At 36.5% G+C, this 14,068-nt stretch overlaps 1 protein-coding gene across 2 annotated transcripts; it reads left to right on the forward strand.

Annotated features, from left to right (window-relative positions):
• Positions 1-7,668: 7,668 nt before the first annotated feature.
• LOC145097061 (V-type proton ATPase subunit B 2-like) lies at positions 7,669-11,470 on the forward strand. Of its 2 annotated transcripts, none has more exons than XM_079034551.1 (15): positions 7,669-7,801; positions 8,380-8,443; positions 8,544-8,599; positions 8,758-8,856; positions 8,947-9,006; positions 9,082-9,193; positions 9,297-9,505; positions 9,626-9,757; positions 9,834-9,971; positions 10,051-10,201; positions 10,311-10,393; positions 10,479-10,526; positions 10,647-10,700; positions 10,848-10,931; positions 11,054-11,470. In XM_079034551.1, exons 2-15 carry the CDS (start codon positions 8,386-8,388, stop codon positions 11,237-11,239), a joined length of 1,470 nt encoding a protein of 489 aa, XP_078890677.1. In that variant the 5' UTR covers positions 7,669-7,801; positions 8,380-8,385; the 3' UTR covers positions 11,240-11,470. The 2 variants fall into 2 exon arrangements, with proteins under 2 accessions (XP_078890677.1, XP_078890676.1); XM_079034550.1 differs by having other exon boundaries at positions 7,685-7,824.
• The last annotated feature ends 2,598 nt before the right edge of the window (positions 11,471-14,068 follow it).

Genomic DNA, 14,068 nt, shown 5'->3' on the forward strand with positions numbered 1-14,068 from the left:
GAACTAATTGTCCCCTAGATAATGAATAGTATCTCCTCCATGGAAGGGGATCTTCCCTTTGGCTCAGCCGCCGCCTTATACTCCGGCTGGGTGGCTCAGCCGCCACCCGCCGCCGTCAGCCACCATACACCAGCACCAGCACCAAGGTGGTTCTCTCTAGCTAAATAAAACCATCTCAAATCTACTAGATAATCTAAATTAACTGTCGGAGCCCGCTCCCAGGGCACAGTCCCTGGGGCGGCTCTAACGGCCTTGTTTGTTGTGACCTCACAGATCCGTCTCCGGCGTAGAAGCACATCCTCAAAGCAGGTGGTCGAATCCGATGCCGTATCATTTGGCGCCATATCGGACTTGAACAAGCAACCATCACCTTGTTCTTGCTTAGATCTGTTCAGATCTGTTGCATTTTAGCTCAGGTTTGCTCAAATTTGTTCATATTTAGCACCATTTGTTCAGATCTGTTGGCTCTTGCCAAGATCTATTTAGATATGACTAGCCACCCCTCAGATCTCTTGATTTGACGTGTTCTATCTTTCAGATCCATTTATCTGCTTAGTGTTTTTGTCCAGATCTATGGATTTTGTTTTCGTTTTTCAGCCCAGATCTGCAGGTTCATTTCGCTTTTGGTCCAGATCTGAATGATTTATCATCATTCAAACATGTTTAAAGTTTGCAAAAAAACTTCTCAGATCTGTAGATTTGCTCTTGTTTTTGTTCATTCAGCCATCTTTCAAGCTTACGAAAACCCTATCAGATCCTTTTTTTAGTTTATATTTTGATGGATTATTCAGTAAGTGGGGGAGAAAAGAGGTTTTTATGAGTTTTTTCCCCATCTTTGTTCATATTTTCGAATTTTATTCAGCAAGTTGAAGAACAAACAATATTTTACAAGTCTTTACCTTTTCGCTTGCTCATTTTCAAGAAAATCGGTTTTTGGTTCCTGATTTCTCATGTACAGCTTCATTCAAGTTGTTTATTTAGTGCTTCCTCTAGAAGCTTAGGGATGGAAAACAAAAGATTTTCAGATATGTTGAGCAAGCTGAAGAATAAAGAAGGTTTAGGGAGAAAAAACCTTGTTAGATCCGTTTTTGCCTATATTTTGGGGTTTTTTTGAGCAATTTCAGAAGAAAAGAAGCTTTTTATGAGTTTTACCTCATCTTTTGTTCATATATTATCAGAAACCACAGAACTTTTGAAGGAAAATAACTTCTTCGTTATAAACCCGTTTCCGACGATCCTTATATCCACGGAAAGGTAACGAGAAGCCCTACACTTCTATCAAATCATACCTTTCTTACAACCTTCTGAACAAAAATCCATTTTTCACAAAAGCACAAATGACACTTTACCGAAATACCCCTAGGCTCCAAAACACGAATTGAACACCTGGATCACTTCGAATACATCACCCGCACCCAAATGGGCCTAGAACCTACCTTTTCAAAAGCCATAATCCTTAGGATAACCGATATTCGGGCCACAACCCTAGACTAGGAGTCGATTCAGAATAGGGTGTTACAACAAGTCGCCTGGATCTTTAGATAGGGAGATGTGTATGAGGATATCAGTGGATTCCCTCGCTTTAGCATTAATTAGGGAGGCTCAGGCCGAGGGAGTTCGAAAGGAGAAATTGAAGAAAGAGAGGATCTGAGGTGAGATTGACAAATTTGTAATGGATAATCGAGGGCTTTTGACCCGGTGTAGTCAGGTATAGGTTCCAGTTTCTGGTGGGATCAGGCAGGTTGCATTGAAGGAGACTAATAAGTCTTGTTTTTCTATTCATCCGAGGGCCACCAAGATGTATCAGGATTTGAGATTGAACTATTGGTGGCCATGTATGAAGAGGGAAATAGCCTGGTATATGGAGAGATGCTTGACATGCAGTATGGTCAAGACTGAGCATCAGAGGCCGCATGGAAAGCTGAAGCCTCTGGAGGTTACCATATGGAAATAGGAGCAGATATCGATGGATTTTATCACCAAGTTGCCGAAGATGGCAAAGGGTTTTGATGCTATATGGGTCATCATGGATCGATTGACTAAGAGTGCCCACTTTCTGGTGATTCGGGAGAGTTCTTCGGCCGAGAAGTTGGCAGACGTGTGTGTTCGCGAGATTGTTGCTCGTTGTGGGGTTCCGGTCTCCATTATTTCAGACCGTGATGTTCGGTTCACCTCCCGTTTTGGCAGAAGTTCCATGAGGAACTGGGCACGAGGTTGCACTTCAGCACTGCTTATCGTCCACAAACCGACGACCAAAGTGAGCGGAGGATACAGACCCTTGAGGATATGTTGCAGGCCTATGTTATCGATTTCGGTGGGAGTTGGGACTCCTACCTACCTCTTGCAGAGTTTTCCTACGACAACAATTATCACTCCAGCATTGGTGCACCGCCTTTCAAGCTCTTGTATGGGCAAAGATGTGGTGCCCCGGTTTGTTGGGGCGAGGTCGGTCACAGGGTTATGGGGTGGACCGAAGTGGTCCTTCAGACCATATAGAGTTGATTCAACAGATCAGGCAGAGACTACACACCGCTTAGAGTCGGCATAAGAGCTATGTAGACCGACGCCGATCCGAGTTGGAGTTTCAGGTCAGCGACATAGTATTACTGAAGGTCTCACCTTGGAAAGGTGTGATACACTTCAGGAAGAGGGGGAAGTTGGGCCCACGGTATATTGGGCCTTTTCAGGTGATTTTTAGGGTTGGCAAGGTTGCTTACAAATTAGATCTTCCTGAGGAGCTCCGTTAGATTCATAACACTTTCCATGTTTCGCAGATGCGAAATTACATATTAGATGAAGATGCAGTGGTTTCCTTGGATGATATTTAGGTCAATGAGCACCTGAACTATGTTGAGAGGTCGGTAGCTATCCTCAAAAGGAAGATGAAGGTTTTACGTAACAAGGAAGAACCTTTGGTAAAGGTATGGTGGTAGCACCGAAGGGGCTCTGAGTGGACCTAGAAGTCAGAGGCTGAGATGCGGGAGCATTATCTAGATTTTTTCACCGCAGCAGACTTCGATGACGAAGTGTAGTTTAAGTGGTGGAAAATTGTAACATCCCGATGTTCAGGTACTTCTAAATTCATCCCTATATTTCTATCTCATGCCAAATATATCCCTAAGTCCAAGAGGTTATATGTTGAAGCCATAGTGGCAATTTCATAAATATGGCAGGAGAGTATGCAATGCGTACATGTGTGTACGTGGAGCGTACTAGGGCGCACCCTAGTACGCTAGGCATACACTTATATATGTGGGATGTACTAGCATCAGGAGGAAACCCTAATTTTTAGGGTTTGGGTGGTATCTAAGCAACATTATGGCTCATTTCTCTCCACCTTTTCAGCCTCCACATCCCTTGAGATTTTTTGAAAACCTAGCCCCCTTAGTGTGTGTTTTGAGCTTAAGAGTATGTTCTTGGTGTGTTAAAGGAGGAAGAAGTTGTATTAAGGAGCCTTGAAGTGGAAGCAAGCTTGTGGATCTGGAATCTTTGCCTTCTTGAGAAGCTTCGGAAGGTATAAAGTCTATATGTTAATGTCTTGGTTGTTGGATCCCATTTTTTGGGTGTTTTATGTTGCTTTTCTTGTCCCAAAGGTCGCATCTTATGCATAGTTTGTTATTTTCATTTTGAGTTGTCCTTCCAGACCCTAGGAAGGGTCCTAATCCATAAAAATGAGGTCCCAATTGCTAGAGTTATTTCATGCAGCTTGTAGAAGGTCTTAATGGATTAAGACCTTGTGTTAAGCACTTTGTGGACTTGTAACGTCATAAAGTTGGAAACTTTATGACTTTAGGGTACATTTGGACCATAGATTTGAAGTACGGGATTGAGTTCTTAAGCCATTAAGCACTTAACGAAGTTTTTAGGGTTGCGAGAGTACGCCCGACGTACATGGGAGTACGCCCCGCATACTCGGTCAACCATCCCTATGGTGGTCTTCTGCGAGGATTGGAGTACGCTAAGTACCTCTAGAGTACGCCCCACGTACTTGCATGGGTCAGCCTTGTTGAGTTGACTCGGTTGACTTAGTGGGCTTGACCAGTTGACTTTGACCAAGTTTGACCTTGAGGGTATTTTGGGTATTTTGGGATTTTGATGGAAATGGTCAATTGGTGGAAATAAGTATCGGTCAGAGAGTTGTGATTTGGAAATGGACCTCATCAGTTCTGTTTAGTTTGCAAGGTGACTTTTCCTCATTATACTTGCGAGTCGAAGGCACTAATGCCGACCTATTGGGTTGATATCTTGTTATGCATGCTATTGTACTATAGTGATCTGTTAGATCGGTATCTTGGTATATAGGATGATATTATGCTTAGGGATTTGTAGATCTGTTTGTCTGGCTGTAAACTGTTATATGATTATCTGTTATATGTACACATGTTTGGTCGATGGTTGAGGCTTCACTAATTTGTGCGTAAGCCAACAAGCGGGGGCATACCAACCCGATGGTTGAATGGGCCCAAGGGTATTCCATCCCAAGGGTGATTGGAATCATAGTATGTTGGCATTCAAACTCGGTGGTTGGGGGCCTGGGGTATTCCAACCCGATGGTTGATTGGACCTATAGTATGTTGGCATTGCAACCCGATGATTGAGGGGCATGGGGTATTCCAATCCGATGGTTGAATGGGCCCATAGTATGCTATTATTATATATGTGTTATTTGTTGTATGTTGGTACTTTGGGGGACCTTACTAAGCTTGGGTTTACAGTTTTGGGTTATGTTTCATGCACCTCAGATGATCGCGGAAAGGCGAAGGCGTGATCATGCACCTCCTCATGTTTTGATTTATGATTTTGGGGAAACTCTGATATTAAATATGTTTTGAAAACTAGTTTGTAAACAATAATAATTGTGGATTTGTTTTTAAAAGTTTAAATTTTTCACGATTTTTATGGATGTTACAGCTATATTGCCCGATTTTCATTAGAAATGTTATACAAGTATATATATATATATATATATATATATATATATATATATATATATATATATATATATATACTTTTGTTATGAAAGTACACATAGTCAAAACTATTGAGCTCACCAACTTTATGTTGTCGTATTTTAAAACGTATGTATTTTTAGGAACATAAGAAGCAAGAATGCCACACACACATGGTTTCTTATGAGGATCTTTGTTATTAATCACCGTTCCACCCTTTATGTATTTGTTGCCTGTCTATTAAGGCATGTACCACACTTTTGATTATTATGTAATGATGTACTATTGGAACATAATCAATGTAATTTCTATTCAGTATTAATAGAAGTATGTATTTTCTTTATGTTGTTATTTTTGTACTATTCAATGTATGTTCAACAAGTGTGATCCATGAATAAGGCACATAACCCGGTGTTTTCACCGCTGACTGGGGTTATAATAATTTACTAAAAACCAACATAAAATTAATGAGTTTTGAATAACAAAGTTCTATCAACATACATTGTTGAAAAATAATAAGTAACTAGATACATTGCAAGATTACAACATGTAATCGTGCATCATTGCTCTGAATAAACAAACGAAGAAAACACTAAAAACTATTAATGCTTAAGAGAGAGAGAAAAAGAGGGGGGGGGGGGAGAAAGTAGCTAGAATTACAAGATATGTGTAATGTCCTCCCCTACAAATAAATAGGATTATATAAGCCGGGTAAACCTAAATGATGTGTCGGGTACAGAAGCTCCACACTTTTACTTTTCAAAGTTTGGAAGAATGAGTTGCATTCCACATCTTGATAACATTTACAGCTTCAATCCCCAGTCTTCAATACCCTTTTAACCACCTCCCACATCAATCCATCATTATCTTAGCCCAATACTCTTACCCCACAAACACTCAAATTTCCTATAGTTTTAATATAACAATTTTATCAAACCATTTTAGTCAATAAAACAGCTAAAGTATTTTATTAATTGAACTTAATAATAAAATTAGGTGAGATGATGAGTGTTGAACTTTCTCATGAGGCTTTTAATACCCTCCCTTAATCTCAACTCTAGAAGGGATCGAATAACAACAAATTGTTACAAAAGTATGAATGTTGCAAACCACCAAGAGACTTGGTAAACACATCAATAATTTGTATCTTAGAATCAACCTTCTTATTCTTTACAATTCCATCTAATACTTTTTCTTTAACCAAATACACATCCATCTTAATGTGCTTGGTCCTTGCATGAAACACTAGGTTTAGATTCAATTGAATAGATGATTTATTATCACACATTATTTCAATAGGAAATTTACATTTAATCTTCAAATCCCTTAAACAATTTATAACCCACAAGATTTCACAAGTTACAGAAGCAACCCCTTTATACCCAACCTTGGAAGAGGATCGAGATACAGTTGCTTGTTTCTTGCTTCTCCAAAATACAAGAGAATTACCAAGAAATAAACAAAATTTGTTATAGAGAACATATGATACTAACACACCTTCCCCAATCAGCATCAACATAGACAACTAACTGAACCGATTCATAGTTGTTTATAGTTATACATTTACTATGACATTGTGTTAGGTATCTCAAAACCCTAATTGTAAGTTTCATATGAGACTTCCTTGATGCATGCATAAATTGATTCAAAGTTTATACTGTAAAAGACAAATCAGGTCTTGTATTTGTTAACTAAATTAATTTTCCTATAAGTTATTGATAACCAATAAAATTAATCAGTAAATCATCTTTATTATCAATACCCTAATTACTAATAACAATACATAAATGTAGAGGAGTGTTAATAACAATACATAAACGTAGAGGACTGTTATGGTTTGCATCCGAGTAAAGCGTACTCATGTAAAAGCTTAAGCATATCCTTTGACTAAAACAAACCCCATTAGGAATGCTTATTTTTAATAAACATGTGGACCAAATGTAAAATTTTTTACACATCATGGGAACCAAACATCCATGATAAGAGTATATTGCTTAAGAAAACAAATTTTAAACAATTTTATTTGTACGTACGATAAAATAAATAAACTGCTTTTTAAGTGAAAATGTAACATTATATTTTTACATATTTGTATAGGTAAAAATAAAGGGCACTCTCATTATATATATATATATATATATATATATATATATATATATATATATATATATAAGTAGATTAATATTATAGATACAAAAACGATATGTTTCCCTCGGATATCTCATGAGATGACAAAATGAGAAATAATAATTGTGATGAGGAGCTAAAGATGTCAAAGGGGAGGAAGAAGTGTTTAGGGATTTTGGTAGTGTTGGAAGAAAGGAATGGGGTGGGGTGGGTGTCTTTTTTTTTCTTTTTAATAATTGTTTTTTTAAAAGAAATTAAAATGTCAATGTGGCTAAAGCTCTATTCATGTAAGATTTGAAAAGCATACGGACCAATTGCATAAAAAAAAATTAAAATAGACTAAACTTGTAACTTTTGCTAAATCATAAGGACCATTTATATAATTTTGTATTTCAAAAATAGATATAGATTTTTTATTTAATAAATATTTGGTGGAAAAAAAAACACATGAAATCCGGAATAGCTTGCTTGTTCACGAGTCGATCGTTATTTTATTTCGGTAAATGTAAAAAACTAAAAATAATAGGTCAAATAGATTTATTCTTAAACAAAATATGGTCATTTTTGTAATTTCCTCCTTCGTGTAGCGTGATTTGTTTTCAACACAACTAAAACATTTTTATTATCTATTCAAGATTTCAGACAGACGTGCTCCCTCCCAGTCACATGAATCCCTCTTTGATCTAAAGCACAGAAACAATCAAACCCCCATCGGATCTAACAAGGTGAACTACCGAAGAAACAACAAGTAAACTTTACTGCTGCGATTTTCTTTTTTATTGTTCCTCGTCATAATATTGTTATATTGCATTCTATCAATCCGTAGTGGCATCCAGATCCATCTAATCATTTGATCTCTGTGGGTTTATGTATTTTATTATGTGAATTCCGTTTATTGATTGTGAATAATCAAAATTTAGGTCTCCGTGTTTTAATCTTGATTTTTCTATGATCGGATCAATCAATCAGTGTTCAGTGTCGTATTCCAAAAATTAGATCAAACTGTCGATGTAAATCTAAATCATCGAATTATCGTATATAAAAGTCACTCTCATGGTCTTGTTCTCTCTCTGGAAACAGTTTTCACTTTTTGTTTCTTTGATTGATCAGTCAATCTGCAAATCGCTTAATTTATGTTCCTCGGGCAGTTAAAGGTTAAACCCGTATTTTAGACTAAAAATGGTGTGGCGCAAAATCTATGCATAGTTGTTGTACTCTAGTATCATTAACTGAACCTTGTCAAGTGCCCAATCTTAAACTTTTTCTTTGAAGTAATCTCTTTGCATGTTTTTATGTTTCTTAGTTGAATATGGGAGTTGCACAAAAAAGTAATGGCATGGAGGAGGCAACACTTGAGATTGGAATGGGTAAGCTTGCATTATAATGGCAACATACCTGACTTTTTCTTTAAGTACAATTATTATTATATGCCTTAGATGATGTCTCAACTTTCTAATGTTTCTACAGAATATAGAACTGTCTCTGGAGTTGCTGGACCTCTGGTCATCCTTGATAAAGTGAAGGTTGGTTTCTGTGTTTTTTTTTTTTTATACTCATCATTGTTCTCTTTATATTACTAAAATTTCAGTTGAAATTATGATTATTAAACCAATATGAGAATGTTTATACGGGTAAGCCATGTGATTAAGTGATAGTTGCATTTCTGTTTCTATATTTACAGGGACCAAAGTATCAAGAAATTGTGAATATCCGTTTAGGAGATGGATCAACTAGACGTGGTCAAGTCTTGGAAGTTGATGGAGAAAAGGCTGTTGTTCAGGTATGTTGGACTTGACATCGCATCATTTACAATTTATTGTTTTCTTGTTAAATTCCCACTTAATGCATATTTCATTGTTATCTTGAGCAGGTTTTTGAAGGAACATCTGGAATTGACAATAAATTCACCACTGTTCAGTTCACTGGGGAGGTACGTTAAATCAGTTGTTGATGAAAAAAATGCATTTTGTTCTTTTTATTAATAAAGTGATTCTGAGATGTGCAGGTTTTGAAAACTCCTGTTTCCATGGATATGCTTGGGCGTATATTTAATGGCTCTGGGAAACCAATTGATAATGGTCCTCCTATTTTGCCAGAGGCCTACCTCGATATTTCTGGTAACATTTTTTTTTTGGGGGTAAAAATTCCATTGGTGTGTGTAAACTGTAAAGTAAACTAGGGTTGGTTGTTGAATTTATGAACATTTTTATATTGTTTCAGGAAGTTCTATCAATCCTAGCGAGAGAACATATCCAGAAGAAATGATACAGACTGGTATCTCAACAATTGATGTGATGAATTCAATTGCTAGAGGACAAAAGATTCCTCTGTTTTCTGCTGCTGGACTTCCCCACAATGAAATAGCTGCACAAATCTGTCGTCAAGCTGGTTTGGTCAAACGCTTGGAGAAAACACAAAATTTGCTCGAGGTAATGCTTGCAAATATTATGAAAAAGACATGAATACCCTCCTCATCCTCATCAGCAAAAAATAAAATAGCATTTTCATTCGACATTTGATTCCACTGTTTTGGGGTGTTACAATTACAGGGTGGGGGAGAAGAGGACAACTTTGCTATTGTGTTTGCAGCGATGGGAGTGAACATGGAAACTGCACAATTCTTCAAACGTGATTTTGAGGAAAACGGATCAATGGAGAGAGTGACTCTTTTTTTGAACCTGGTAGGTAACTATTTGTTAATTTGTAATCACAGGATAAGATTGATTTTTTTTAATTGTTTTGCATTTACATTTACAGGCGAATGATCCTACGATTGAGCGTATCATTACTCCCCGTATTGCTCTTACCACAGCCGAATATTTGGCGTATGAATGCGGGAAACATGTTCTTGTTATCTTAACTGACATGAGTTCCTATGCTGATGCCCTTCGAGAGGTATTATTTTTGCAATTCATTTAGGTGTTCTTAAAGCATTTAATGACCATTATACCCTTGTTGTGTCTGTCAATTGCAGGTCTCTGCTGCTAGAGAGGAAGTACCTGGTAGGCGAGGGTATCCTGGGTATATGTATACCGATTTGGCAACAATATACGAGCGTGCTGGACGTATTGAAGGCCGAAAAGGCTCCATCACTCAAATCCCAATTCTGACTATGCCCAATGATGGTCCTAATTTCTTCTTCTTATTGTTATTTTGACCTTTTTAGCCTTTGTTTGTTTGTTTGTTTGTTTTTCACCTCTCACTGGTTTCTTTAAACTTTTTGGTCATCATTAGATATTACACATCCCACCCCGGATCTTACGGGTTACATTACTGAGGGACAGATATACATTGACCGACAGCTCCATAACAGACAGGTCGGTCAGATACTAAACTTAATTTTCTGTTACTGCAGTTGTTTTTTAAGATTAAAATTTACTTGTTTGTAAATTGTATCTGTAGATTTACCCACCTATCAATGTGCTTCCATCCCTATCTCGATTGATGAAGGTAAGGTCAAAGTTTTTACCTCATATATAATATGATATCATATTATCTTCTTACTTAAGAATTTAATTTATTTTATAGTATACAAGAGGATTCTATTAAATCAAGTTTGTATTCTTGTAGAGTGCTATTGGTGAGGGTATGACTCGTCGAGACCATTCTGATGTCTCTAACCAGGTGAAATTTCTCTCACTCTTTGTTATGTATGTAATGTATACAAACCACCCCCTACAGTTGGAATACAATTCCATTCCAATCCTGCATTTGGTTTGCTACTTCAATTTGTATTTGTATTAATCGTTTGTTACTTTTATGTATATTCAGCTATATGCAAATTATGCCATTGGAAAAGACGTCCAGGCGATGAAAGCAGTGGTTGGAGAAGAGGCTCTCTCTTCTGAGGATTTGGTCTCTCTCTCTCTCTCTCTCTCTCTCTCTCACACACACACACACACATTCACGTTTTGATAATATAGTCAGTGATTATATATATAGAATTATAACAAATTGTTTGTATAAATGGAACACAGCTATATTTGGAGTTTCTGGACAAATTTGAGAGGAAATTTGTGGCTCAAGGGGCGTACGACACCCGAAACATCTTCCAGTCGCTTGATTTAGCGTGGACACTTCTACGGATCTTCCCCCGTGAACTTCTTCACCGTATTCCCGCCAAAACCCTTGATGCCTTCTACAGCCGTGAGGCATCCAATTGAAACACACAGGTTTTTGTATCATAGTCAATCTTTCAAGTTTTCCTTTGCCTTGTTTTTTTTTTTTTTTCTAATAAGGGTTGTGTCTCTATTTGAAGTTATTGAATGCCCAAGATTTGTTCTTTTCTATAAGAGGCAATTACATTATATTTGTGGATGGAAACATACTTTGAACAAGTGACAGATTGGTCCTGAGTTCTTGAATGGTTTGGTTCATGATATTGGTTTTGACTACAGGATAGCCTTGTACTTTGTTTATCATATCTTGGTTTGGGCCTGAAACATCAAAAAAGGATGGGACGAAAATGTGCTATTGGTCCCTTGTCTGTGCAAAAAATACATGAATGCGTTTTCAATCCAATCCCCCAAGTGCCCTTTTACCAAAGCTACTACAATGGTTAACCCCCAACCACTAGTAGTAGTACTACACAAAATCTATCACTATAGTCAACATCTAACTAATGATACTACAATTATTATGTCTATCACAACAGCCCACATCCAACTTGTGATACTACAACTACCACGTCTATCACAGAGTACACATCCGACATGATACTATGCCACCACGTCTATCACAAAAATCCACATCCGACATATGATATACTATGCCACCACGTTTATCACAAAAGTCCACATCCAACGTGATACTATGATACAATGTCTTTCACACGGTCCACATCCAACCTTGTGATAATATACTACCACGTTTATCACAACAGTCCACATCCGACATGTGATACTACGCTACCATGTTTTACAACACTATACATCTGAATTGTGATACAACACTACAATGTTTATCACACAATCTACACCCGACTTGTAATACTATGCTACAACATCTATCACACAGGCTGCATCCGGCCTATGATACCACATCACCATGTCTAGCACACATTTCACATGACTTGTGATACTATGCTACCATGTTTATCATACAATCCACATACGACTTGTGATACTACAACTACCATACTATATAATTAATGTATTCTACTATCACTAGGTACTTGTCTTACGACTCATCTATATGCAATGAGTAGTATCCCTAACTACCATATTAGGTGATGTCACCAAAAAATCACCCAATGTATATCTATTGGTGATATCCATCCATCCATTTCTCATTCTGTTGTCTCTATATGGGATACTAAAATCCAATCTATTCATCGTTTTTGGTCTCTCGTATCATCCTTTAGTATCCATAATCGACAATCATATTGCAACTTTATAACCCTACCGTCTGTTACATCATAAAATATCAAACATAACTGTTTATTACTCCCGTGTTAGCTGGACATAACTATTTGCTACACCAAGCTTCTTGAAATGGTATTTCGAAATATTATATATATATATATATATATATATATATATATATATATATATATATATATATATATATATATATATATATATATATATATATATATATATATTAGAACTCCATTAATCAGTTCCCATATATTTGTCATATGTATATTCTAATAAGAAAACATGGTTCTGCCCAGTTGGTTATTCGCGTCGTGAACATTCAACCATTATGCCGTGAAGGCGACGAACATAGAACTGTCGGTTCTGATTTCATTCAGCCCTTAAACTTCTTAATAACTTCTACATTCAGTCAATATAACGACTTTCGACATGTTACAGTCACTTAATCTATCATTCTATGATCTTAATCCATATATGCAAGAGATTACCACATTGGGCTCATCATAAAAACTACATGCATGTATGATCTTAAGGTTATAGTGGTTGTTATAATACCTATGAGGCTATGAACATAATCTCCATCTAACATTTTCATAATTATCTCTTCGATTCAACAAAACCACAACATTTCACCATAAAATCAAGAGCTAGATGCTATGATTATGAGTTCTTACCTTGATTTAAAGGAATAATGCACATGCACTTGAAATCCCCTTGCTACAAGCCTTATTCTAGCTCTAATAGGTGTAATTTCACCTTAATGTGTGTATTTTTTTTAGAGAAATCATAAATGACAAAACATTACTCGTTTTTTTTTTTTTTTTTTTTTTTTTTTTTTTTTTAAGTTGGCAGCGTGGTCGCACCGTGACTTTGCGTTCCTGCATAGATTCTTACCTCAACTTCAAACAACCATAACTACTTCATAAGAACTCGAAATTTGACATTCTTTATATTCATGCATTTGTATTTGAGTCTACAACTTTCTTTCACAATATTTACGCTAAAAATGATTATATTTTTATTTATACTTCCATATACCAAAGAGTATACATTATCCATCTTCAAAACAACACGCAATATATGCTTTGCATTCACCATTATAGCAACCTACTTTCACGCTTCAACCCTTACCATTTTCTCATGGGTATTTCCTAGGCTCATTATTCGCAGACACATCCTAATAGTTATAGTACGTGCACACACGGTTAATAATACATCCTTACCAAAATGGGTATAAGAGTCCTTATATGGCCCCCATTAAGTCCCTTCGTGTGTGCTCCATATAAGACAATATCGTTTTGTTCATAGTTTGAAAAATAAACCCTTATAAAAGGTGAAAGCATGTTGTTATAATGCTTGATCTAGCAATAAGGATATTAGAAAATGTAACATACCTAAAATTTTTAATTTTAAGTGTTCGTATTAAATTTTGATGTAAAAGGGTAATATGTTCCAACTGACAAAAATTTATGAAATGGTTTGGTTATTACCTTATTATACGTTGAGGGACTAATATTATAAAAGCCCTAAATTTATAACGTCTAATTGAAAAAAAACCCTAATATTTTTTTTATTATTGTTATGGCCACAACTTTCTTGTAGAATTATCGCTCT

The sequence above is a fragment of the Lactuca serriola genome, chromosome 4, assembly GCF_051521515.1.
Source record: "Lactuca serriola cultivar US96UC23 chromosome 4, Lser_US96UC23_V15, whole genome shotgun sequence".
NCBI lineage: Eukaryota > Viridiplantae > Streptophyta > Magnoliopsida > Asterales > Asteraceae > Lactuca > Lactuca serriola.